We start from the raw sequence: 27,808 nt of genomic DNA, 5'->3' as shown, positions 1-27,808 counted from the left end.
ATAAGTGCGCATGCATTAATGAATTTTTCTCTTATTACCAAATGTCCAAAATTTAATGTATGATCGTTGTTCATAAAAAAAATAAATTATATTACAAAGTATCATAATTATTAAGAATAATTGGTTCATACATATGTAGATATTTGTAAAGCATATATAATATTCCTAGGAGCGACTAACATACATAAAGCCGTTGCACGTTCTATATTGATTTATATTTACATGTATGTATATATAGAAAGAATTTTGACAAGTGCACGAGGACAAGCATTAGAAATAAACAAGTCGGATGTAAGTCTTTCATTATGGTGCAAGAAGATTCCTCAAACCAAACCTAAGTTTGTCTTTAAGATCAATGACTGAAAAGTTGGGTGGACTTGGGACAATGTTAAAACGACGAAAGGGATCTTCTATTACACTTTACGATTATATTAAATAGTTAAATTAAATTATAATTAAAAAAAATGATGCATACTAATTCTATATTGATTGCTATGAGAGTGTGATGGAAAATCTTTCACTACGTCAAGAAAATGACCTCAAGGGCGGTCGTTTGTCATCTGGAGCATAAGTCTGGTGTTCGAGGTGTATGTTTGGGCACTATCGAAGTATTTCGAGTCCTTAAAAATATATCTTAAAAGAATTTTAAAATAAATAATTATTTCGACACCATCATCTAAATTTTTGATAGATAATTTTTATATTAATATAGATAATTATAATTTTACAATTATCATGATCATGAATCGTTGATTAAAACTTGATCTGATGATCATGACGATAAATACGCTGCGAAGTTAATACATTATGTGATGATGTTTGAGTCGGAAATCATCTAAAGAAAATATTTGCAAATCTTGAAGTAATGATCATTTAAATGATATTAGGAAATTGAATAGTCATTTTAAACAACTTAAATATGGTCCTCAATCAAATAATACAAACTAACCCCCGAGAGTATACCGATTGTGAAATAAACAAAAAAAATAACTTGTAAAATATTAAAATTGTGATTAATATAAGATGATATGGATAGGGGTTTAGTAATTTCGTATTGCATCACAAGACCTGTATGAGCACGTGGCCAAGGATGTTAAACATGCTTTTAAAAAATATGCAAATATTGGGTGAATATTATTGAGTAGTGAGCCCAAATAATAAATTCTAATTAGTTATTACAGCGAGTAGTGAATTACGAAAATTCCTTAATATTACAAATCGATATTGCAACAAATATTTACAAATTTCAAAGAACAACAAAGATAGATAAAACGGGAACAAAAAGTAGGTCAGGGAACCAGATTCAGATAAAGGAAGCCCACAACCACTAAGGCTGACAACCACACACCAGTTGCTAAAACCTAAAACACGCCACTAAGGCTAGTCCACAAAGGACCACAAAAACACTCAGAACAACACCCAAATAGACCACCAAGGCTCAGTCACACAGACTCATCAGGTTTTTACTAAGAAAAACGCTCACAAAGAACCTTTTCTCGCCCAGTTCAATTCAATTCTGTTCATGAGTTCTATCTTATCAGGAGCCGCAGGGGGTATAGAGGAAGTCATTGATGATAGAAAGAGAAAAGAACGGCGGAAGAAGAAATTGAGAAGGGAGAGAGAGGGATTTAGTAAAAAGACGAGCAAACAGATGAGAAATAAGGTTAGAATTTCATCTGCAGAAGGTGGAGAAAAAATAAATAAAAAAGGGAGCCGGGTCGGGTAACGGGCCAGGTAGGAGGAATTGGGTTGAGCCGAAAAAAATGAACCAAGACATCAACAAATTGGGCAGCCATCTAGGTGTATGGGCTTTTGGTGGTATGGACTGGGTCTTTTCAATTAGGTCATAGGCCACTACAGCAAATACTCGTATTAGTTTTTGTAGGGGTAGGGAATGTGGTTGTACTATGCTAATACACGTATAATTATTTATTACATCACACGTTGCGTTAACTAAATGGGTGAATATCAATTTATCCCATATGATATTGTAAATGAGTAAATTATCATTCTATGAAAAATGAAGTAGCTATTTATCCACCATTTATTTTTTAAAATGAAGCAATTTACCTTCATATCTAAGGAGGTAAATCGCTTCATTTTAAAAAATATCGGGAGCAAATTACTGTATTTTAGAAATACTAGTGTTTGTATTTTCTTTCCTAAATAAATACTAGTGTTATGATTAATGTCTTATTATCTCCTGTACGATATTTATATAAATCCCCCCATTATTCTCTAAATTAATTTTTATGAAGTATATGTTCTTTTAGCAAAATTGTTAAAGAGATATTTAAATAATTTGTGGACTCCATTGAATAAAAATAAATAATATATATATATATGTTCAAATTTTTTAAAAGATTTAAATAGAAATACTTTTTCTGATCAAGAAAGATTTAAAATTAAATTTGGAATCGAATACCCAAAACATTTGAAAATAAACTATTGAGTTAAATATAATTAAGAGGGAGTTAAATGTATTCAACTCAAGTCAAAGTCAAACCAAATAAAAAAAAAATTAAAAACTCAAGTCAAGGTCAAATGAGCATCAAGTTGCGCTCGGTACCGAAAATAGGCAATTTTTAGTGTATTTTGCAAAAATAAATTCATATTTTTTATAATAATCAATTCTAATGCAGTACTTTAATGATGGCGGACAAAAGAACATCACATCTTTAATTTTTTTGGTTAATTACGCTTATATCCTTTAAAAAAAATTTATTGACACCTAACCCCCTTACGTTATGAATCGAATGAAAAATGCTGATATTAGTAAAATTTGCTCCTCATAACATTTATATATATATATATATATATTTGTACTTATAAAGGGGATAAATTATATATATATATATATAAAATGAGGTTAACATCATTACATTATTTTGCTTATAAATACAAAATTATTCCATTGAAGTGTAAATTTAAAAACTTATGGAAAGTTTTTTCTAATGTCAATATTTTTTGTCTAAATTTTAATGAAAAAAGATTAAATATAAACAATAATATTTTTAGACGGTGTGTAAGTATATTTTTAAAATTTTCTAGAGAAAAATATAATTATATATTTTTAGAAAAAATTAAATATAATATTAATTTTTTTAATGAAAAGACCACGTGTTAATACCTCAGTTGGTGCTGTCAATTAAACACACACATCTTGGTCGTGGCTCTTTTCCTATAGAAATGTCTTGAAAATAGTGAAATTAAACTATAAAATGTGTGCAATCCCCGGCTTGCACGGAACCCAAAATCTGGGACGTATGATTAAGTGATCAAAATGGAACAGGGCAGATTTGAGAAGAGAGCAGTGGATAGCATCAGTCCTTATCCTAATTGTCGCATTGTACACATACTCCCTCTCATTTCTCTATCTTTATATATAATTATGAAACAAATTCTACAATTATTACGCCACGTTTGCATAATTCATACAACTTTGTTTTTTGTTTTTTTTTTTTATAAAATTCGATTCATTACTACATTATAAAATACATTCAAATTTAATTACTTATTTAATAAGGTCACTTTTTCCTAAAAAAATTCAATATTACACATTACCCATTTTCGTTATGATTTAGATGAAACATGCTAATGTTAATAAAGGAAAAAATTAAAAATTTATGTAATTTTCTTTTTGTTATATTTCGTTCAGACCCTAACGGAAGGAGTAAACAAAGAATTTTTGGAGGGGTGTAAGTATAATTTCAGAACTTATTTGAGAAAAAATATAATTTGATATTTTTAGAGGGATTTTAACTGTAATTAATTAATCTTATTTAATATTAATATTTTTAAATCAATAAACGCATTCAAAGAAAATAACAAAATAAGAAACTACTATTAAAAGTATATTACGTACCCATATTTCTAAAACTTGAACCTATAATATTTAATTGTGAGGCGTGAATCTTACCACTAAAACAAACCCTTAATGTCACAACTTTTAATTTCAGTACAACTTCAACACTATAGAAATTGGGTAATAAAGAGAGCTGAAGATGCAGGGGTTTTAAAATCATAAATGGGTCTCATGCTATGTTCGAACTGTACTTTTTGGACCTGAACATGAATTGGATTTTTTGACCCGATTTAATTATTGCATATATATATATTTAGATTAATTGTGTATATTTTATGTTATTTATATCTACAACAACTTTTCATATACTAAATATATAGTCGCATATAATTATAAACAATTGAAACATGATAATAATATAAAATACAATAAAATATAATTATAATATATATCACTATCACTTAAAAATCATAATAAATCAATATTATCTATTACGGTCAAATATAAGTGTTGGCCACGGTTGATTAATATTTGGTATAATTCTATCTATAATCAGAACATTTGTCATAGTTTTTTTTAATAGCAAATCTTTTGACATCGTTTGTAGAAATAACGGCTAATAATTGTTGCACAATCGTGATTAATTAGTATTCATCATGTTTTTTTAATTTTTAACTATGATAGTTAATTATAGTTAAAAATATATATTTCTTCTGCTGTCCACTCCCAGAAAAACAGTGTAAAATTGACTAATTGACATTTCTAACAATGGGGTCGTGTTGGAAAATGAAAGCTGAAGGTGCCCATTGTACCTATTAATACTTAATACATGTCGTTATGTTACTCAAATGGGTATTCTATTTACAGATTAGGTGAGGGATAAATTAATGTTTATAAATATTTGAAAAAAAAAATATAACGAAGTAAAATTTTCTTATCATGGCCATGTTTAGGCATCAATAATCAAGCCAGGACAAGGGCATTTTTCCAAATGTCTAAGGACATCTAATAGGAATTACGTACCATGCTCAAATAAATTGACCTCCAAACTAACTTCTCAAAAAGTTGAACATCTTTGGCGAAGTACAAATTAAATTTTCTATTTCAAATCATATTATAATTTTTTATTTTATTTAATATATGCATGTCACATATACAAATATAATGATATCTATTTTATTTAATTAAAAAAATTATACGCATAACGCGTATGGATTAATTGGATTAAAAGAGGATAAATTACAATGTGCTCCATTGAGATCTGACATAATTACAAGTAACCTTGTTGTTTAAAAGATGATAGTATTAACAAATACCCACTCGTGACAGCCCATTGTAAGAGGTATTTATTAAACGGTCGTTAATTTTTATGAAGTATCTGTAATTTTTCAAACAATAAAAAAAATATAATTATGATAAATTTCAGTAGAATACGTAGCAATTTACTCATAATTAAAATATATAATATGATCTAGAATAGAAAATGGAATCTAGACTACGAGCCCCTCCTCTATATAAACCTAACTCCCTAAGCACACATTCCTCATTAATTCATTTACTCTACTTAAAAAGCTCCTCGAGCAGCCAAAAAACTTAGATCAACTTTTGAGCCCAATGGGATCCCCAAAATGTGTTCTTTTTTGGGTGTTAGTAATTTTGAGTGTTGGCAGAGTGTGTAGGGCAACAAAGGGTGGTGTTGACGAGGAAGTGAGAACTCAATGTGGGTTCACCAGATATCCAACCTTGTGTGTCCAAACCCTGACAGGATTAGGGTCGGGGAATCCAAGTTTTGATATCTTGTCTGCCCTTGTCAACAGGACTATATCCGAGACCAAGCTGCCTGATTCCAATTTTGAGATCCTCAGCTACCATTTCATCTCCCCTGAAGCACAGCAAGCCCGAATCGCCATGGGTACATTACACGTTTTTTCCGATAATTTTCTCCGTTACTTTGATTAGTTCGCATCATATCTTGTACTTGTTCGTATGAACTTGCAAGAACGTATCTAATATTTTTTAGGATAATTACACTCACCAGCTCCTAATATTTTGGTGTATTATACAAGAACTTTCTAATTTTTTCGTACCATCATAAGTCATATTTTACATTATAGATTTTTATTGAAAGCTGAGAGACTATCCAACTTGTCAATGTACTTTTTTAAAGAATCAAGAAGCTTTTTATAGTAATTTGCTCAAAAAGTATATATCCAATTACCCTTATATATATTTTGTTCGATTCTTACGTAGATAACTGCCAAGAACTCATGAGCATGTCTGAGAAAAGACTGAAGCAAGCCCTGGATGCCCTCCAGAAATCTCCGAAGAAACATAAGGCTGACATTCAAGCATGGCTAAGCGCCGCTCTGACATTCCAACAAGAATGCAAGGACTCAGTTGAGAATCATGTCCCGTCAAACGTGTACATGGGAGAAATCTACAAGAAAATGGACTATCTGTCTGAACTTGGCAGCAACCCGTTGGCCCTGGCAAACCGAATCACTGGAAAATCCCCGACAGGCGGCCGCCGACTTCTCGGGCAAGAAAGCTTCCCGAATTGGGTGTCGGCAAGCGACAGAAAATTGCTTCAGAGCACAGAAATAAAAGCGAATGCCGTCGTCGCGAAGGACGGAAGTGGGAACTTCAAAACAGTGTCGGAGGCCATCGGGGCTGCGACGGGGAGCCGATTCGTGATATATGTGAAAGCTGGAACGTATAATGAGAAAATCAACACCAACAAGGACGGGATTACGTTGATCGGCGACGGCAAGTACTCTACCGTCATTACAGCAGGTGGCAGTGTGGGCAAGGGCGGCTCTTCCCTCCGAGGATCTGCAACTTTCAGTGAGTATCTCTCTCTTTTTCCTTTTCTACTTTTTCTCTCTACGTTTGTTTTTCTTTTTTGTATATGTCTATGTTTGGGGTGTTTGTTTATTTAAAGTATGCATATATATGAAAAATTCTTAATTCAAATTAAATCAATCATAAAAAAAGTGTAATCACTTTTTCTAAATTGTATATCAATCACACAATAAATATATTATACTTAGTCATATAATTAGTTCAATGTGATCAAATTCGATCTCTGTTAGGATTTCTCACATATATATATACTTGATGGTATAAAAAAAAAAAATAATACATAATTTATAGATATCATAAGAAGTATGTCCAACAACATAATACAAATATCAAACTTGATATTATAAAGATTATTTTGTATATAAAATAAAATAAGCACTATTTTAAGAGGGAAGATGTTAACATCACCTTATCAACAGAACTTATAATCAATTGGTGTCGGTGGTGAGGATTTTAAAGAAATTGTTAGTGTAGTCGATAATTGTTGTTGAAAGAGCTTCTGGGCCTATTTGTAATTTTCTAAAAGTATTTGAAAGTTTACAAGACGTTTGTTGAAACAAGCAGAAATATTTATAAAATTTAGAAGAAAAGAAATTTATGGTTTTTTTTGGAAAAAGTAAAAAAAAACATATTTTTTAAAATTTATCTCATTTTAATCATAGTAATTATAAACTAATATTATTATTAATATCTTAGAATTTCATAATTTTATCTTATTCAAACTCTTTAAAAAATTAACTTTTAAAAATAGAATTTAAAATCCTTATAAGTTCTAAAATTATTTTATAAAATATTAGAACTAATGAAATTAATTAGATAAATTAAAGCCAAATCACTTGCATAGAAATGAATAATGTTGAGGAATCACAACCCGGATAACCCGAACCGACACCTTTAACTGAAGCTCCTCTTTGTTATCAGCAATCACCGGCGACGGCTTCATCGCCAGGGATATCGGCTTCCAGAACACGGCGGGGCCCGGAGCTGAACAGGCTGTGGCGCTGACTATCTCTTCCGACCACTCTGTGCTCTACAGGTGCAGCATCGCCGGCTACCAGGACACACTCTATGCCCTCTCCCTCCGCCAATTTTACCGGGAATGCGACATATACGGCACCGTCGACTTCGTATTTGGCAACGCCGCCGCAGTGTTCCAGAGCTGCACCCTCGTACTCCGCCGCCCCCGAAGCGGCGGCGCCTACAACGTGATCCTGGCGAACGGCCGCACGGACCCCGGACAGAGCACGGGTTTCTCCCTCCAGAACTGTAAAATCACCGTCGGGTCGGATTTCTCTCCCGTAAAAAACTCATACAACTCCTATCTAGGCAGGCCCTGGAAAGCGTACTCGAGAGCGGTGGTCATGCAGTCAAATATCGACGCGGCGATTTCTACCCGGGGATGGGTTGAGTGGCCGGGCACCGGAGGATCCACGTACAAAACGCTGTATTTTGCGGAGTACGCGAATATGGGCCCCGGGTCGGGGACCTCAGGCAGGGTGAAGTGGCCTGGATTTCGGGTCATTGGGACACCGGAGGCGTCGAAATTCACCGTCGCTAGTTTCATCGGTGGGAATTCATGGCTGCCGTCTACCGGCGTTACTTTCGTTTCCGGCCTCCAATGATTAATTACTACGGATAAGTCGTCGTGTGTTTAAATAATTAAAAAGCGACAATTGTGATTGAAGATGAAGCAGGAAAAAGCGTAGTTAATGCGAAGACGTTTTACTATCTCTAATCCTTCTCACCATATTTGTCATCTGCAAAAAAGGAATTATTAATTGTACCTATGATATTGATGCATCTGAATTTATCCTTTTTTTTTTTTTAATTTTATTTAGATGAATTAGATCTCACTACTTACAAAATTTATGTATATATGTATTTAAACTCCAATTAATTGTAATTGTTGTACTTAAAATGACTCTACATTCAATAAATAATTAATGTCATTAATATAAAATAATGTCACTGACATTGTTTCGAATCAAGAAAGATTTAATAAATTTAAATTAATCACATGATAAAAATATTACAGCTGTGGTGTGACGTAAGTGATGTATAAATTTAAGAAAGTAATTGTTTATATGATAAGTAAATTAACTTTATAATTTAAATATTTTATTTTTTATATTTTTAGTGTGTATATGTAGTGGATGGAAACAACAAAATTAAAATTTTAATCCAGAACGTTATTGAAAGTAAATGCGCTGAGGTGGAGATTTGTGTGTAGAAAAAAGTGAGAATTTAAAGCATAAACAAACAACTAAATAATTAAATACTTAATCAAAGACCAATTAAATTTCATTCAAGAAACAATACATTATGTTGGCTATATTAAATGACTACAAGTGTAAATAATATATAACAAAGAGCTTGAAATTCATTAAAAAGAGACATAAAGAACGAAAGGTGAAATTAAAAAAAGTTAAGAAAAATCTCTATACAAAGTTGGAATTCAAGATTATCTAAGACGTTGAAGAGAGGATTGAGCGATTCGTTAAAAAATAAAATAGAATTTGTGTTGAGGGATGGTTCTCAAAATTTAATCTTGTCAATTTTACTGTGTAAATTATATTTAATAATTGTTAGTAACCAACACATGTGCAGTGGCAATTCAATAATAAGCTTAGATACGACGAATTTTGTTTAAGTTTGATATAATTACAAATATTTTTTTATTATTTAAAAAATTATAAATACTCTCTAATTTTAATGATCGTTTAATAATTAACTCAATCTGTTAATTCCATTAAGTCACCATCCATCCCTTTATAATAAATCACCAAAATGCACTTGTTGACTATAAACTATAACTTTATTTATTTTTAAAAAATATAAACATTTTGTATGGATTAAGTAAAAAAAATATATTCTACAAAGTTTCAAAATTTTCCATCTACCTCAACCGATTTTTTAAAAACTTTATGATTCTTTTTAAAAAAAATACATTAAGAATAAAATTGACAATTACAAACCTCCATCTGCGGATTACATAATTTCATCGAATATCAAAAAGTATTTGTAATTTTTCTAATGACAGAAAAATATTTATAATTATACCAAACCTCGTAAAAACTCATTGTAATTTACCTTCAAATATTTGAATAAAAGAGTACCGGTACAAATTTCTGGACACCTACAATTTTATCAAGAAGCTGCAAAAAATTAGCAGACAAAAGCTTATTACTTCGGGCCTAAAATGAGCTTTTGACTTAAGTGGATTAAAAGCAGAAATTATGAATCACAAATATTCATTTATTTTCAGTAAAGTAAAAAGCTGATAAATGCTAAAAGAAGCTACCGCAGACATCCTGAGAGTATATACATCAAAAAATTCTTGCACAGAAATGTGTTTTCTGCATCCAAGTCTACAAACAGATCCAATCGGGCAACTATGGAAAAACAGAACTGTAAGGAGAAAAAAGGTGTCATGTAAAGACACGTTACATTTACAAGAATGAAAAACTATGTTGTCATTGTGGGGAGATCCTATCTTGAGAGTTCTCTTCAAATAGGTCTGACTGGGAATCACTGCGAGGGATCATCAAGGCAGGCCACTCATCTGGGACCATTAGGAAATAAGCAGACATGGCTTTCCTAAACCTTCTCTTGTATTGTTTTGGAGAAATAACTGTGGGAGAGGCATTTTTGGGCCCCCCGAGGATGCCTGATGCCTTCACCCAAGTCTCAAGATGCTTGTCCCATGTATACTGCCTCATGAAATCGATAATCCCGAGCACCAGCTCGTGCTTTTCCTCATCTACGCCAACCAGCAGCGAGTAGTCCATCACATCTATTGACTGGAACAGCATAAAGAAGAAGAAATTAGTTTAATCGGTCCAGAGCGTAGAAATGATGCACGTGAATGGATTACGGATGGATTGATACAAGTTCTTGGAGCAGAAAACAGTCTAAATGGTAATCATAATCCAACACTAAAACTTGTCTGATATATATACGGTGCTGGAAGAGAGCTCATTCAGCAAGTAATGGCAAGAACTTGACAAAGAAAGAAGTGAAAAGCATCATCTTTTGCAAGTACAATCTGTGCATGAATTTCAGCACCTGAGAATGGTGCTTTCATCTAAGAAAAGGAAAATCAATTTGAAGCTTACAGCAAGAAATGAAGTGTCGTTCCACACAGCTCTCTCCAGCAAACGCTTTGCCTTGGTTCCCAAGAAAATAGGAGAAGTTGGCATAGCCTCTATCAGATTCTGATCAAGCAGAACTTTATTGCTTCCACTTGAATCAGGATTATATCGTGATCGAGAAGATCCTTTAAGGTCATACAGCCGTGTGATATTGCGTCTGAAAAGAAGATTCTCCATCACCAAAACATCCATTCTTGATTCTTTTCCTCCTTTCAGATGCTTGGATGTGACCTTTATGCCAAACACCAACCAAAAAGTAAGCTATGTACAATATATAATATCATTATTCCATACAAGTAGAAAGGAACATGGTTTGGAAGCTCTGAAAATGACAGCCAGCTAAGTCAAAATGGCATAAACTTTTGCATAAGAACAGATTCACCAAAGTCCTGAACAAGTGATTTGAAGAACTGGCTAACAAACAAAGCAGCTTATTGATCAAGAAACTGATTCTAAAACCAATGCATCAATCAGCAGAGTTAACAGGAACAGAGAAGTTGCAAATGACGCAGCCCAATGAAAGCATCTTTATCAGTGTATTTCCAGTGTTTGAGAATTGGTAGCCCGTAAAAAAAAATAAACTGGATATGCTACTGCAGTGGCCCTATTGAACTTGTGACCAAACCAACAGTCTAGGTTTGGTAACTAAATAAGCCCTTGCATCTACAGAGCGAGAACTGCCAAGGACTACCATACCACTAATTTCGATCTTTATCTTACCTTGCAAAGTGAATATCAGATTCAGGGTATCCTAATTGGACTGACTTGGTCCTTGCTTTCTTTTCTTGTTTTTTTTTTTTTCAGTTCGTAGGGGGGATCTAATTGGCCCAACTATGTCAGAATCTCTAGGTTGCCATATCATACAAAACATCCATTTAAACTTGGGATAGATATGTTTGCACAAGCAAGCTGGAAACCAAAATGAACTATAAATATGCATAAATGATTGTTAGCAGAGGTTATTCAAAAGGAAAATACTAATAATCAAGTAGAAACAGTTGATACCTGATAAATGCCTAAGATCTTTGCAAGGCAAGTGGGGCATCCACTATCTATGGATTCAGATAGATACTTGAAATAAGATGGTGCAAACTTAGTAAATGACTCTAGCTCCGTCTTGGTTACTTGTTTGATTATAAATCTGTCATCCAATGTTTTGGCAAAGAAGACATTGCTTTTACCGCCCTGTGCACCCCACTTCTTACAGCGACTAAGAGAGCGGATGAAATCTAACTCACTTGCACAGCAAGTTCTTCTCAAGGCCTCAAACTGCTTGGCGAAATAACATGTCACAGTATACTTCACCTTCCCTGGAGGACCATCATCTGAGAAAGATATTCTGGCATGTAAAGCATTTGGAAATAGAGGGTCCAATCCCGAGAAAGTCCGAGAACCAGAGGACAAGACGCTTTCATCAGCAGAACCAAGACTCCTTAGGGATTCAGAAGGTAACTCATCAAAAGAATGAAGTGAAAGTAAATTAACTGAGTCCAATATTGAAAATGAAGTTGATGATTCCAAAGAATTTTTCTGTTTTTCAGGGTCCTCCAACATAACGTTTTGGTAATCTGGTGACACCAAGGCATATGAAATGATGCTAGTAGGCTCATCATCGTAAATCGGCACAATAGTGTCACTAGAAGCCATAGGCAGCAGTAGCCGAGCACCACTCTGATGAACCAGTTCTCTGAACGATGAGATATAGACAGGATTATATTCACTAATCTTGCCAAGCTTCTGTGCATTTGATGAAGAATTCTTGTTGAATGACCTATACAGAGCTGAAAAAGGTATCCTCACCCAACTACTTGGATTTTCCATATCATTAGGCGTAGCACGCAATGCAGGACGTAAAGGGTAAGCCTCTTCAGCCACAAATCTATCATTTGTGGAGTTACCAACAACTGGTTCTACTGTGGTCAAAATCATTCCAGAAGAAGACTTTCTGGGGAGTCTATTTGGAGATGCAATGAACTCTTTAGAAGCTAGGGTTTCTGGCTGGTGATTCCCAGTCCCCGCAACATCTGAATTATCAGATGCATTTTCCATCACCTGGAACTGGCCCTCTGATCGAGCCCTTCGCACAGTTTTTCCAATTTCCAGGATGTCTGACTGGTTACTCAAATCTGGGCCAGAAGAATGGATAGAGGTGTCCTGTGTATTGCTCAATGTCCGATTTATGTCTGGTGCTTTATGAAAGCCATTAGGAGAGTTAATGTGGCCATGTTTTACCTCATTCAGTACTCCAACAGGACTCATATTCGCAAGAGAAGAGTCCCAGCTGCTGAACCCTCTACCAGACCTGGAAACCATATCCATCTCAGTCCTTTTCTCCCTAGAATCTGCAGGTTTCTCCTTTAGCATTGAACTGTTCAAACTTTGAACATTGGACCTAGAAACGTGCACCAGGCGCTGATCCCAGACATATGAATGAAAAACTAACTGCCTTTTCAGTCTGTTGATCTCAAGAATATCAAGCTCTGGCTGACCAGATTTTACTTCCTTTTTAAGCAAGCACAATAATGATTCCTGAACAAAATACCTCCGTCTTTGGTTAGGAACATAGGAAGAAAGGAAAAATTTTAACTCTCTAGCAGCCAGACGAATACACCTCTAGACAGAGTTCAATTGTATGAAAGATATCACATAGTATTGTTTGGTTGTGGAGAACAACATTAGCTCTATAAGTAAACATTAGCACCAAAAGTTGGTTGAAAGCGAATACTGAAAGATTATAACATTCTTTTTTTAACCTGAAAACAAGTTCAATTAAGAACAGAACTCCGAGAACTAGTTGTTACCGAAATTCCATTGACAAATGAAGAGCACACTCGATTTCGTTTATCTAATATATGCTTGCACAAGACAGATAGTCTGCATCAAGGAAGAGGATAACTAATGTTAAGAAAAATCACCTCAAGTTCTTTTGTTTCTTGCTGAAGCATCAATTCCAGTCCTGCTATCTGTTGACCAGATTCAGTTGCTCTCATGCCAGTGCCAGTCTTGATCTTTTCTGAAATCTGATGAAGTACTTCCAACACCTCAGCGAAAAGGAGATTTGCCCTGCTGCGGACCTATAGTTATATGACACCAAGTCCTGAGAATTGTAATCACAATAACCAGGGGAAAAATAAGAGGATTGTCTGTATAATCTTACATCATCAAATTCTTTCTGTACCCACTCCTGTTTGTAATAGTCAAATTCAAGCTTTGGGGGTGGGAGATAGACAGAGTGAAGGTTGATTGGAGCATACCGAAAACATGCAACCATCCTCCCAAAACTGCAGATATTACAACCATGTAAGAGAATGTGAAGGCAATAATCTTCATATCTAGTAAGACAAAGGCACAACTTGAACCATGGGAAAAGTCTATCCGAGCAAAAGAAAAAGATGACATAGGCCTTCAGTTATCTTAAGAAAACAAAACATTGCTTTAAGAAAAACTAAAGAAATCCAACTCCTTAGTACGAAGAAACTAGAAAACAAATGAAACTCTAAAATCACTTTTGAAATGAACCATTACAAATGCCCCCGCTCTGCCTCCCTTTCAAAAGAAAAAAGGAGCAACTCGATCCCTTTATATTAATTGGAGTAAACATGAGATGCCAACAAGAATCCACCAGACTGTCTGTGGAAATTCTAGAACACATCAGGAGTTTATATTGCCTAAAATAAAAAGAACACATACCCATAAAACCTAAGGCAATCTCTGTGAAGGGAATGACCACAGCTTGCAACCCTGCTTGCAGCAGCATGGTTTGAAAAGCTGAGCTCCAAAAATTTTCCAAATGATAAACCCCAGGCAGCATCAGACATTACAACTCTTCTAGTGGCAGGAGGGAAACCATTGGCCCTTGGACAACGTAAGCATCGATGCCACATCCAAATTTTTCCTTCCCTCTCACCTGGCAAGAGGAATTCCTCAAGCTTTTTCACAGAAATTGTAAGGCTGCCTTGTCGATGGGTATAGCAATGGACATGTGCTTCGGAAGGCATGTCACATGTGCGACAACGGTAATCCTGCCAAAAAATTTACAAACCAACATCTGAATCTTCTTCATTTATGTGGGGCCCACATCAGTTTCTATAGACATTCAGAGGGAAATTAGATACCTGGTCAAACAAATGGTCCCGAAGAAATCGACCTAAAGGTTTATCAAAATTTCCATAGTATTTGATTCGGAAAAGATGAGAACGCTCGCATACACTTCCTTTCCACACACATCTTGTTGAAAGGGAAACCAAAATGCTCTGATGATCAGATGCTGAGGGAGGAAAGTCTTCTTGCGCTGGTCCCAACTCCCCAGGGTGATTGATGTTATGCTGTCCGAAAGGTACCAACTCAGAACTGTTCAAATTTGCAGGTGTTTTATTCCCATCAACATGAGAAAACCTAAAGCCTTGTCCTGAAGCCTCAGACTCGAAAACAAGGTTAGAATCTAAAGTATCATTTCCCTCCACTTCATCAAGATAACTCGATGTTTTAGCAACATGACATCCATTAAGTCCCAGCCCACTATTCTCCTTAGGGTGGTGAACAGCAGATAACTGCTCCCACTGAGGACCTAAATCAGGACCAGAATCAGCAATATCCATGTTTCTAGTGGCAGATTCAGCATTTGGAGCTTGAGCAATAGAACCTCTAGACAAAAAAGAGTCTGCCTCAGACATCGGAACTACTCCAGATGACTGTTTGAAATCGGGAAACAGGTCATTTCGTGATGAATTGTTGGGCTGTTCTTGCATTTGAGGCTTTTCAAAGGAAGGAGCACTATAGCCAGGTATCATAGAGATGGACCTGTCAATGCTTGACAGATTATCAGGCAATGCAACTTTTATCGGAGACCTCAAAGGGAGTTCTGGCAGAGAAGCACCTTCATCAGCAAGAAATGAAGTTTCGAGTGCCAAGTGATAAGCAGCAAAAACACCATAATGAACTATGTGTTTAACTTTCTTCAGCTCATCCCCACTGGCACCTTTGAGCAAAACCTGAACCCAACAAGAAGTAACAGTAGCAGTAGAATTAAGGGTAAGAATCTGAAAGGTTCCAATTATAAAATAAACCAATTGATTCTGAAGTACTTATTCATATAAATGAAGAAAACTGAGATTGAAACCTTAATAGCTGTCCAATATCAGTTACTAAATCAACATACTTAAAAGCCTGCACCTCATTGTTAATAGGATGGTATCCACTATTTCTCAAGCATATTATTCCAGCATGTATAAAATATATACTATCGCATTGTCAGTTAGCCAATAGAGCAGTTCTGCCGAAGAGAATCTTGAAATCGTCCATCTTCTTTAACATAGATGTTAAAACTTTAGAATTCATCCACAAGTTAACAAATTACAAATGTCACTCACTAGTTTGCTTTCCTCATTCAATATTCAATCACCATTTCATGACTAAGATTGAAAAATTTAACATGCTATAGCTCATATATAATTGGATTAAGTAGTGCTATCAAGCTTTATATACTAAACAAATAAACAGATTAAATATAATCCAAATAATGCATTATACTCACCGCTCCTAATTTGAATATTGAGAAATATATATATTTGGGATCATTCGTGGAGGTAAAAACAGAAAGCATCAGTTTGTTTGGCACACCAAGAGCTAACATGTCCGCTAAACCTACAATCACTAAATTGGAGAGGCCTTATTTTCCCTTTCCAAATATTTCTATACATCAAAACATATTTCACAAAAAACAGGTGCTTGCAACCCATTAAAGTCTTCTAGACTTACAGTACATCCCAATGGCCGCGGACAACCTTCAAAAAACATCAGTGTCTTTGTTAACTTTTTTCCACCTTGGCCAGCAGTTCCAAGATCTTCTAGAAACTTCTCCACATGAAACGCGTCACAATATCCTAGTTTTGGTGCAGAAAGATTATCAATTGAAGGAACTATTTGTGCACCACTGCAGCGAGCTATACGCTCTAAAAGTGGTCTCTTGATGTTAAGAACCAGTGATATGTTCTTGGCAAGAAGATACTCTTGTGCATATCTAGATACTGATTTTTCTACCAAAAGGACATTTGGGTGGTGTGCATCAATTTTTGCAACAGCCATTTTCAAATGGTCCATTTCCTGCAACAGCAAATGCCAGCAAAGGGCCCATAAGGACAATAGACAAATAATCACTATGTAATAGCAAATTGGCAACCATAAAGTAATCAAGGAGATATTTCCTTCCCGGAAGAAATAGAAAAGATGAAATTCACAGGACCCTTGGGTGATTTCTAAATAGGCATAAATGTTAACGTCAGTTTCTCATCAGCATTACCGTTCTTGTTTTATTGTCTCTACTCTCTCGTACAATATTTCCAACATCCACCATATGATAATTATTTCCTCCCACTCTTTAAGAATTTGGAATTAAATTTGCATTTAAGTTTCTTTGCTAGGTTTACATATTTTTACATGGTTTAATCGGATGTTTATTTGAAAGGAAATCACAGTTCTGTATCTACATTTTAAACACTAACCAAACTTCAACATTAAGAAAAATAAAGAAAAGAGGAAGCAAGATAACAATTTGGTTTTGGCCAAGTAGTTGTGGCGTACCATTTTGTACATTGTATTCATTTGTGTTTCAATCCACTCGTTCCCCCAGTGAATCTGTGGACATGTGATAACTTTTTTGTTTTTTTACTCAACAAATATTCATATTAGTTCCTTGAAAAGTTAAAAAGAAAAAAAATAATGAAGCAATTCTGAAGAGCTTCCGGATTAGGGTCTTGAAAACGCAATCTAAATCATGTACTATGTGCGTACAAGTAATTTATGCATTTTCCGGATAATATTGAAAAACCTAGAAGAGTATAGAGTTCGCTCACAACCTGCTGTAATAAAGTGTCAAAACTTGATAAATGGTTAGCAACCCGTTGGTACTCCAGGGAACCACCAAGCAGTAGTAATCGTGCTTTATCAATTTTTGAAGTCATTCTTCGATGAGCCACATTTTTCTTGCAGACAACCCCTTTAACCACCATACTATTGAGAAAACAGTGAGACTCTCATCAGAATTTTGAAACACTAGAAGACACCAAAAGCATAGACATTAGAGAAGCAATGGATGATCTCAACAGTGCGGGTCAGAAATTTGGATCTTGTTTTCAAATATTCTCTGATTACGTTCATATCTTTAGGAAATCTGAGGGCGGCAAAAATAGGTTAGGAAAAAAGGCAATAAGAGTCCAATCAATAAACCCACTTATCATTTTAGAACTCAGCAAAAGTCCTAGTTACATCCTTCAAATAATGCATGCTAAAAGTGACAGCCAGCACATTAAATAATTGAAAGCTAAGACAGCATAAGATACATATGATGGTACACTCAAAACAAAACTTCATCACTTTCAGTGAGAGTCTAGCATATCTTGGATCCACCATAATCACTCACCACTGACATTACAGGACAATACCCATAATGTCAAAACAGTAACAGCCTTCAATAGTAAAGGAATATTCAAAATTTCTGGATTAGTAAAGCAAACTGATTAATTTCCACTTCTAAATCATGTTTAGTTATATAAGTTTGAACAAGGGTGCAAATGTAATCCGTACATGAACTGATATGCAATGTTAGATAAATATACCTCTCATTTCGACGCCCACAGGCGATGCATTTAACCTTAACGTATCCACCAGGATCCATTCCTCCACCCCTGCTTGTATCCGGCTTTAGAAGAGTAGCAGCTTCCCAAGACAATGTTGTAATAATATCCAACCAACTCTCCTGCTCAGTTGCAGGCAGGTTCTCAACCTGCAAAAGTTGACTTATTAGAGCTCTGAAATGCCCATCAACTACTCTTTTCATGGCCTTTCGATGCTCCTCATTTGACCTATCCCTACTTCGATCTCCAACGATAAAGCTGCTCGAGCGTAGGTAACCCCACTCTCCTGTGGCATCCTCACCAACATCATCGTCGTCGTCGTCACTTATAGGGGCTTCCCTCTCATCCTCTTCATCTTCAGGCTCCGGAGGAAGCCAAATAAGCCCATTGTTTTCATAATCCACAGCTTCAACTTCTTCACCATTTAAACCATCTAATGGAGATGCTCCAGATTGGGCATGATTATCCTGTAGATCTGTTTCTTCCACGACCCTTGTTGCATAGTCCAATCCTTGTGTCTCAATATTTTCAGGTGATAGAGTTGAATTATGACCTGGGTGCAGGTTTTCCTCATTAGAATGCACTTCATGAGGCTCATAGATGCGATCACTCTGACAGTAGTTGATAGTACCATAGCTCCTGTCAGAAGGACTTATGGGAGTAGCTCCAGAATGTGATCCACACATAGGGTAGTCGTCATCCTCGTCATCACTCCTGGGACCACAAATGGCATAATGAGGCAGCAGATGATACTTCAATAGAAGAATCAATAAAGAAATACAGGTTCATGAACTACTCACAATCAAAAGTTCCAATGAATTATATATACTTGGGCAAAAATGTAACATCAGTTTCCAATTAAATGGTCATACCAAACAAAATCCATGAACATAACGAAGTGACAAGGTCTCCAATGAGTAGCCAAATTAAAAAGCAATGAGAGATGACAAAGGCTTCAGCACCACTTCCTGAATGATTACTCCTACTAATGATCCTTCCACTTCGAACTCGGTAAGAGGTGTTCTCCGATATATTCAAATGTGTGGTAACGTCCAGATATAAATTTTGAAAAGCCATTTTGGAGACCACTAGATATACATTAAATCTCTAATGATGTGACTCATTTGAGAAGTTCATCTGCTATTCATTACCAAACACTTAAAAAAATCTCAAAATGAACTCCCAAACCCAAAAGACCATTAATAGACCACTAAGAGTTTTATACAGCATGAGTTTGCTATTTTCTCATCAACTCATGTGAAAATGGAAGATGATTTTTCTTAAAATACCTGCTGCATGATCCAAAGTGGTCGCTGAAAGTATCCCTAGCATCAAGACAGTCCACCTTTTCAGGACTCCTCGCCTGATCCTTTGCTGGCTTTGTATCCATCTGTGTTGACTGGCAAGGGCCTTGACCGAGGGCACACGAAACATGCTGGAAAGACCCTGTAGAATATCCAGCTGAACCAGCACTGCTTCCACTTTTGCAGGTGCAGCAACTAGATTGATTGCTGATCAAACTGGAAGAGGAAGGTGAAGGACTCAGTCCTGGACTTGATCCAATCGTCATGTTATTACCAGTAGCCGACTGTTGCTTCCATTGGTTGAAGCAGTAATTACAAACTCTAATCCTATCCCCATCCTCCCGTCCACTCTTGGGCTCATCAGATAGTGCGGGGATGGAGTTTGCAGTGCACTTGGCACAGAAAACTCGTCCGCACAGCCGACAATGATGCTTGCGGTTAAAAATAGTGAACTGGGAATCACACTCGTAGCACACCCTACAGCTCTCATCGGGCATCCAGAAATCTCTCGACATTTTTGCAGGTTCTGCTCTCCTTGGAATCCATGATTTCACAACGTCAACAATCTCTGACAATTTCTTATTATCGCTACTGCCCATGAACGTATATAAGAATCAAAGCTCATGGTTATGAATCAATCATCAGCCCCAGCCTGGGTAGCTATAGAATTTCCTAGAAAACGGCATAAAGCGGAGATAAAAAAAAAAGAAGAATGATAACCCAATACATGGACATCAGAAATAATCTTTCCAACTGAACAAAAACGAATTAAGAACATCACAAAATCAAGGGATGAGCAGCAAATGAAAACATTCATACCCAAACAATAAACTAAAAAAGAATCACACCACCACATCACCAATTCAAGCTATCAATCAAGAACCCAAATCAGCTGAAAGTTCAACTGGCACCCAGCAACTAATGCAAGTCGACCAAAAACACAAATTATCAACAAAACCCCCGAATTCAAAACCATCGCAAACAACTTCTTCACAACAATAATTTCTTCTTTCCCATAAAATAAAAAAGAAGTACCTTTATTCTGAATCCCCAAGATAGTGTACTGAACTCAATCAACTACTCCGCAACTTCGCCCAAGAAAACCCACCCGTAAATCCAACCAAACTCTTCACACAGCCGCACGCGGACACCTATATGTATGTACGCACCAGCGTATCTATCCAACCACAATAAACAAGAAAATCTAAAACGAAGATTTCTGCGCAAGCAAGAAATGCAAGAGATGGAAGAAACTTGTGGCTCAGGAGCGTCAAAAAGAAAAAGAAACAAATTCCCAAAAAGCAAAAACTAATTGAAGTTCGTGCTGGTGAATTTGGCGGGTTATGACAGTAGCTGTTCTCTTTATTAAAGGGAAAAAAAAAAAACTAAAAAACGACGAAAATGGAAAACGAAAGAGAAGAGTGGTAAGTGCGAAGGTCACGAAAATGGTATGAGTGGGGATAGGGACAGGTGAACCCGAAACTGCAAATACGGAAACGCAGCTAATCACTTGTCTAACACTTACATCATCATTTCTTACATACTAATACTATTATTTACTTCTTCTAATAATTTGTTCTTGAAATTTATTATAATTATTTTTTGTTATTTATAAATATATTTTTTAGTATCAATAATTATCTAACAAAAATTTCATATGATAACTCATTATAGAAGTATATTTATTAGACAAATTATTAATTAATTTTTCAAATAATAATTAATTATTTATAATTATAAAAAATTTCAAAACAGTCAATTGAATTTGCTCTATTTAAAAATTATTTGAATCGTACAATATGGGTCGAGTGTGATTAAAGAATGAATAATAATTCAAAATTCTAAAAGTAAATATAACTTAGAAAGGAAAATACCTTATATTAAAATCGACTTCATAACGTAAAATATAAAATTCGATACTTTTTTAGATATATATTCTCTTTCGTACGCTGCAAATACAAAAATAAGAAGAAGAAGAAGAAGAAGAAAATAATTAGTTGATGTTCTACTTACAAACTTTTCGTCTTAATAGGGTGGATCTAAATAGTCACCCAATTAAGTAGTATAATTATTAGCATATTTATGGAAATTTATTGCTAGATTAAAGCTAAGCTCTAACCAAGTTTACACATTTCAATTTTAAAGATTTAATTATCCATATTTGATTATAAAATGTTATTATTTACATTACATTTACATTTAAATTAAATATAAACCTAATATTCTTGTATGAAAAGTATAAAAATTTTGAACAGATAAAATGGATATACATATTTTCGAAATGAAATTATTGTCGCGTTTAAAAAAAATTATAATCATTTCTTTCAAAATTAAGGATAATTACACCATCCCGCTCATGAAATTTAATGTAATTAAATGTAGAACTTTGAAAAATTATATTTAATATCTATGATATTTATTTCCATCCAACAAGTAGATCCCTTGATTATTCAAATTTTAAGAAATTAATATTTTGCTTTTATTGACTTTTACTGTCGTATTACAATCAAACATTTTATTCTAATCAAATTATTTTTATAAAAATGAAAAAATATACTTTTTTTTACATGTATTAACGCGTATAAAGATATAGGAGTATGGTTTGAGTAGAGAAAAAGATTTGTTTGAAATGGTTGAAAAATTCATAGTGGATAAGTAGAAGTCGTCACAATTTGAATTGAAAAGCGTGTGTTAGTAATGTGTGTGGTGAGTTGTAACTCAACCAACCAACTAACTATTAAAGTTAAAAAAGGAGTCATGAAATTCACAACTAAAACGGCGTACGAGGGTAGAGCAACCGCCACCCTCACCCCCCCTATAATTTCTTTGCTATTCCCTATAACCCTATAAAGGTTATTCACATGTAACTGGGATAATTCTTTCTACGAGGTTTTTTGTAATTATATGAAATTTTTTGTGGTTTGCATATAGTATTATTGAAATTTGCTTTAGTCTAATAAATAAATTTCTATATTAGTTAATATTCACTAAATTTGTTGATATTAACCAAAAAAATTATATTTATTTTCGATTGACTTATTACTGATTTATTACAAATCAAACAAAAAAATTTTATAGCCAAAATGCCATCATACGTCTTCACTCGTTAATGCATATGAGATGGGTATATCTTCACAGTTACAAGGGTAGTTTAGTTGGAATTATTTTTACCTGCAATAAGTTAGTAATAAATCAATCGAGCGTAAATATCAATTTTCATTCGATTTGTTTGTTAGTAATTCGTTAAATTTTGATTAATAGTGGGACTTATTTGTAGATGGAAGCAAACTTTCGGGGTGTTATATGTAATTTTTCAAACCATAGAGGGTCTACGTGTAATTACATCAAACTTTATAGGGGGAATGTAATTATCCCTATATAATAATATTATGCATAATTATACTTTCTTTTTTTGAAATTTAGTATAATTATACATAAATTTTATATGATTCGAAAATTGCATCTAATACTCATAACGTTTGCTTTCGTCTAACAAATAAGTTCATTCGTTATGTAAAATTCACAAAATTTGTTGATATTAACAAAAGAACCGAATAAAAATCTATATTTACTCTCGATTGACTTATTATTGATTTATTACAGGTCAAATAAATATTTTTAGAATCAAATTATTATCATACTTATTCATACATTAATACATGTGAGAAGGTATATCTTCACCTTTATAAAGTTAGTTTAATTTGAAAAAAATTGTTTGACTTACAATTTTATTTTCTTTGCTCCCTTTTTTTTTTTTTTATTAACTAGCCATTAAACCACTGTCATACAGAGTACTATTGCAACTTACCTTAACTAAATAAGTTAAAAGGACTAAATATATCTTTTATTTACGAATTACACGTATAGAAGTATTTATCTCTTAAAATATAAAAGGTAATAAAAAATTTTCTAGTAAAATAATTTGACATTGATAAGACAAAAAACTGCCCTTCTCACACGTAGCCCCTCTACTTTCCATTTTACTCCCTAAAGTACGTTTTATTGAAAAATTTCTTCGAGAACTGCTTTCAGTGATTTAAAATTTGACTCAAATTTTATTTCTAAAATAAGATTTAAAAATTATATATTTTCATAAATTATGTCATACAAAAAATATTTACAAGCTCAAATACGCAAATAATTTTATAAATAAATTATTTACGCAAATACTCAAATAGCAATAAAATATTTATAATTATGTCAAATTTTTAAAAAAATAATTATAATCTACCAAAAGATTTATTAAAAAAGGAAAGATTCTTGAGTGGATAAAAAATTGATATATATGAATTCATAAATAATAATTGATATTATGGATCTCGAATCAGCCCCACATCTATATATAATTCAGTTTTACCAACTTGACTAAGCTCTCAAGAACTCTCTCGATCGACAACCTAAAAATATATTTGTGTTGTTGTAATAAGATGAGTAAGCAATTTTTTTATAAGTATCGATGAGAGTTTGGTTTACCAATTGAATTTGAGCTCCAACGTGTATCTCAGTTTACCTTGGTTAAATGGGTTTAATCTGTTTAGAGTCAGTTCCGAAATGGTTAGATATGTCACTTGGATCCCCTTACGTAATTTGCAAAATAGAGCATATGATAATAATATAAAAATAGCTAGATTATTACTCTACAATACTTAAGTTAGTAAAATTGTACAGAGTGTAAGTAAGCTCATAAGAAATAGTGAAGTCAGTCAAAAGTTGTACTATAGACACAAGAAATATGTATTTTATAAATATGCCCGAATTGTATTTTTAGAATTGGATCATTAACATAGAATTGATCATATGGTCGCGGTGAGTCAGTACGTATTTAATCGAGTGGGCATGACCGGAATAAATAGGACATGGATCCCGAGCCATTTTAGACATTAAACAATATTTTATAAAGATTTGCATTATTTCAGAGAATTTGAGTATGGTTCTCTCGTCAAACTATCAAACTTATAAAATAAGGTTATACAGATCTCTCATATATAATATTTATTTTAATTTAGTTATTTTTTATAGTTACTAATTAGTTGTGTATTTAATTATTATCAGTTTTCCAGAAAGTAATCTTTATGGAAAAAGTAAATAGTCTGACGTGATTAATCAATTAGTACAGATAAAATCAGGGCGTTTAAATTAAAATAAATTAGTGTAAATGGCTCTTTGAATGCAAGCACCTGGAAAGAAGGCAGATCATATCCTACTTTTTGTTCAAGAAAGAGGGCAAACTTTATGCATTCAGACTGTCATATCATAGCATATGTGTATAATTAATGGTTGAAAATTTAAATCTAAACGTTATAACCACTTTTCTTAAAATTAATAGTGTCATAATCAGTTATACAACCGTGGAACTAAACTTGTGTGGGCATCAATCAAATTCTTTCGTTAGGGGTATTTATAGTGGTGTTGTGTGCAACAAATGTAACAATTTTACAAATTTATTTGTTATTCTTATGGAATGGGTCCATCAGAGGATCACATTCCAACAGCAGTAGGAGACTATACTATAATATGGGAAAATTTTAGTCCGAATCAGGTTCGGTCGAATCTGAATCGTTCATACGGCAAGTACAATATATTTGTTGTGTGATTGGTGTGCAGTTCAACAAAAGTGATCAATCACATTGTAAGTTCTGTGATTGGTTTAGTTCGACCAAACTGATTCGAGTAAGAATTTTCCATACATTTGTTATTGGTGATTTGTCCTTTCATAATCATCACAATTAATTACTATTTGCTTCTATATTTGGTCTATCCTGTCGGATAGCGATAGGGAGTTGACTGCGGATGTGGCTGCCTCGAACGCTCTAGGTGAGGCACGAACGTGAACCATGTTAATCACCTGTATATAACTGTATCAATATCTTCACCTTCTCCTCTTCTGTACATGCAATTAAGGAGAGAAACAACAAACATAAATAGTCAAGAAATTTCTTGTTATGATTGTGTAAACTCGGACCATAAATATATATACTTCTGATTGTTTTTATGTATTATTGTTAAGTTTAAGAAATTAAAGGATGTGGCATGTTCCATTTGCTGGTGGCAGAGGCAACGATGGTATGTCATAACAACGTTGACGGCTGCATCTGCCGGAGGATTCATTCTTGGCTAAGATGTTGGTATATTGATCAGGTGTATATATATTTGATTCGATTTTGAGATTTCATTTTGGTGTTTTACGTTTTATGAATGCAATCGAAAGGCATATTTAAAAGAATAGATGATTTAACATTTGTATAGCCTCCTTTTTTGCTTCCAATATGACCAAGAAATTCGGCCGGTGAAAATCCATGATGCCCGCAGCCTTCATCAATGGCGCGGTCGTGCATGTCAGCATGCTCATCGTCTGCCGCTTTTTGTTGGGCGTCAGCGATGGCTTCGCTAACCAGGTACATATATACGAGTGAAATGGATTTCATATACCTGTTGTGTGTATATAAAAATGTACCACCAATCTAGGACAGAAGATTTAGTATGTTATAGCAATGGAGTCACAAGAATTGTTCCACTCATCTATCAGAAACGTCTCCCTACAACTACAGGGGCACATTCATCATCTGCTTCAACCTGGTGGCCAACCTCTTCAACTACTTCTTCGCTAAAATAGAAGGCAGCCGGGACTGGCGGCTGAGCCTCGGCCTCACACCATCATCCTCTTTTAGTCATTCTTTCTAACAGACACTCTTGGACCGTGGGCATGATGGTGAGGCAAAGGCACTGCTGAAGCATATAGGTGGAGTGGAAAATGTGGCAGCAGAGTTCAACAATATGATGGCTGCCTGGGACGAGGAGAGCCTGCTGCATAGCAAGGGGCCGTGGCAGCTTCTTCTGAGATGGCAGTGCTACTAGGATCAATGTGTTCATGTTCTACATTCTTGTCTTGTTTAAGACTATAGGATTTGGGAGCAATGCGTCGCTCATGTTGTCGCTGATTATCATCCTGTGAATGTCAGTTGAACCTTTGTGTCTGTTGACACATGGCGAAAGATGGGGAAGAAGTGTTGTCGCTGATTATTATCCTGTGAATGTCGGTTGAACCTTGGTGTCTGCTGACACATGGCGAATGATGAGGAAGAAGTTTGTGCCCTACCGCAGGAATTCAAATGCTTGTCTTTCAGGTACAAATACAATTAGAAAGAATGAAAACGATATTACTAGTTTTTCCTCCAAAATGTAACGACTCGAGCATGCATAACATATACGAGGAGACCGCAGTAGCAGCCCTAGTCGGAGTGAAATATGGAGTAAAGGGTGATCAAATGGAGGTGGTGGTATGCATATGCATCTATGTGGTCGGTTTTGCGTGGTGGAGCACGATAGGGTGGCTGTACCCGAGGGAGATTTTTCAGTTGGAGGATGTCCAGTCATCAGGGAAGAGCACGACAGTGGTAGTGAACATGCTTTTCACATTCATAGTGGCGCAGACGTTCCTGAGAATGCTGTGCGTTATGAAGTTTGAATCTTTCATTTTCTTTGCATTCTTTGTGGTGTTTATGACCTTGTACTGCTACTATTCATGCAGGAGACAGAGAACACTCCCATTGAATGAAATCACGGGCATCTGGAGAAAGCACTGGTTCTGGAATCATGGATGGTCTCAGAATGAAACGGAACAAAGAGGAATACCCCAACAATGCTTGTGGATAAATTTGCTTTTCAGTACGAGAGTGATAGTAGAAAGTTTAGAGTGTAAATAACACCTTCAACGCAAAAACAGTGATTCCAGAAATGAAATATTGTTCATGACACACACGGTCCCTACGAGAGCCTGGATAACAAGGACTGTTGCACTTGGAACAAAACAAACTAGTGCCATCTAGGTTTTAGGTGGTTATAAACTCATAGTTCCCAACTGGGATACCATCTCCATGTATTCAATGGCTTAAGCTTTAACTCATTCAAAATATTTGATACCCAAATGACCAGATTACTGTAAATAGTCAAGTCATGGCAAAATGCCAATTGATTATTGTTGTAGTCAAATGGGACATGATAGGTTCACGCAACTGAGTTATTTCCAAGTCCAAGATTATGAAGTTGACACCAGTA

General features: G+C 34.7%; 2 protein-coding genes across 4 annotated transcripts; one reads left to right on the top strand and one right to left on the bottom strand.

Moving 5' to 3' along the window:
• Nucleotides 1-5,347: 5,347 nt before the first annotated feature.
• LOC105173729 (putative pectinesterase/pectinesterase inhibitor 54) lies at nucleotides 5,348-8,506 on the top strand. Its single transcript, XM_011095597.3, has 3 exons — nucleotides 5,348-5,717; nucleotides 6,056-6,649; nucleotides 7,589-8,506. The coding sequence occupies exons 1-3, from the start codon at nucleotides 5,420-5,422 to the stop codon at nucleotides 8,287-8,289; spliced, it is 1,593 nt and encodes a 530-aa protein (XP_011093899.1). The 5' UTR covers nucleotides 5,348-5,419; the 3' UTR covers nucleotides 8,290-8,506.
• A 1,459-nt stretch (nucleotides 8,507-9,965) lies between these two features.
• FAB1A (1-phosphatidylinositol-3-phosphate 5-kinase FAB1A) lies at nucleotides 9,966-21,235 on the bottom strand. Of its 3 annotated transcripts, none has more exons than XM_011095594.3 (12): nucleotides 20,789-21,235; nucleotides 19,739-20,425; nucleotides 18,432-19,163; nucleotides 17,673-17,826; nucleotides 16,576-16,920; nucleotides 14,934-15,809; nucleotides 14,509-14,840; nucleotides 13,976-14,099; nucleotides 13,734-13,892; nucleotides 11,824-13,347; nucleotides 10,783-11,049; nucleotides 9,966-10,467 (listed from the first exon to the last, which is right to left on the bottom strand). In XM_011095594.3, exons 2-12 carry the CDS (start codon nucleotides 20,350-20,352, stop codon nucleotides 10,141-10,143), a joined length of 5,454 nt encoding a protein of 1,817 aa, XP_011093896.2. In that variant the 5' UTR covers nucleotides 20,353-20,425; nucleotides 20,789-21,235; the 3' UTR covers nucleotides 9,966-10,140. The 3 variants fall into 3 exon arrangements, with proteins under 3 accessions (XP_011093896.2, XP_088731278.1, XP_088731277.1); XM_088875152.1 differs by having other exon boundaries at nucleotides 19,739-20,344; XM_088875151.1 differs by having other exon boundaries at nucleotides 19,739-20,341.
• Between the last annotated feature and the right edge of the window lie 6,573 nt (nucleotides 21,236-27,808).

The sequence above is a fragment of the Sesamum indicum genome, linkage group LG11 (assembly GCF_026168435.1).
Source record: "Sesamum indicum cultivar Baizhima isolate 11 linkage group LG11, ASM2616843v1, whole genome shotgun sequence".
Lineage (NCBI taxonomy): Eukaryota > Viridiplantae > Streptophyta > Magnoliopsida > Lamiales > Pedaliaceae > Sesamum > Sesamum indicum.
The sequence above is the reverse complement of the archived record's forward strand: the minus strand, read 5'-3'. Positions and strand labels throughout refer to the sequence as shown.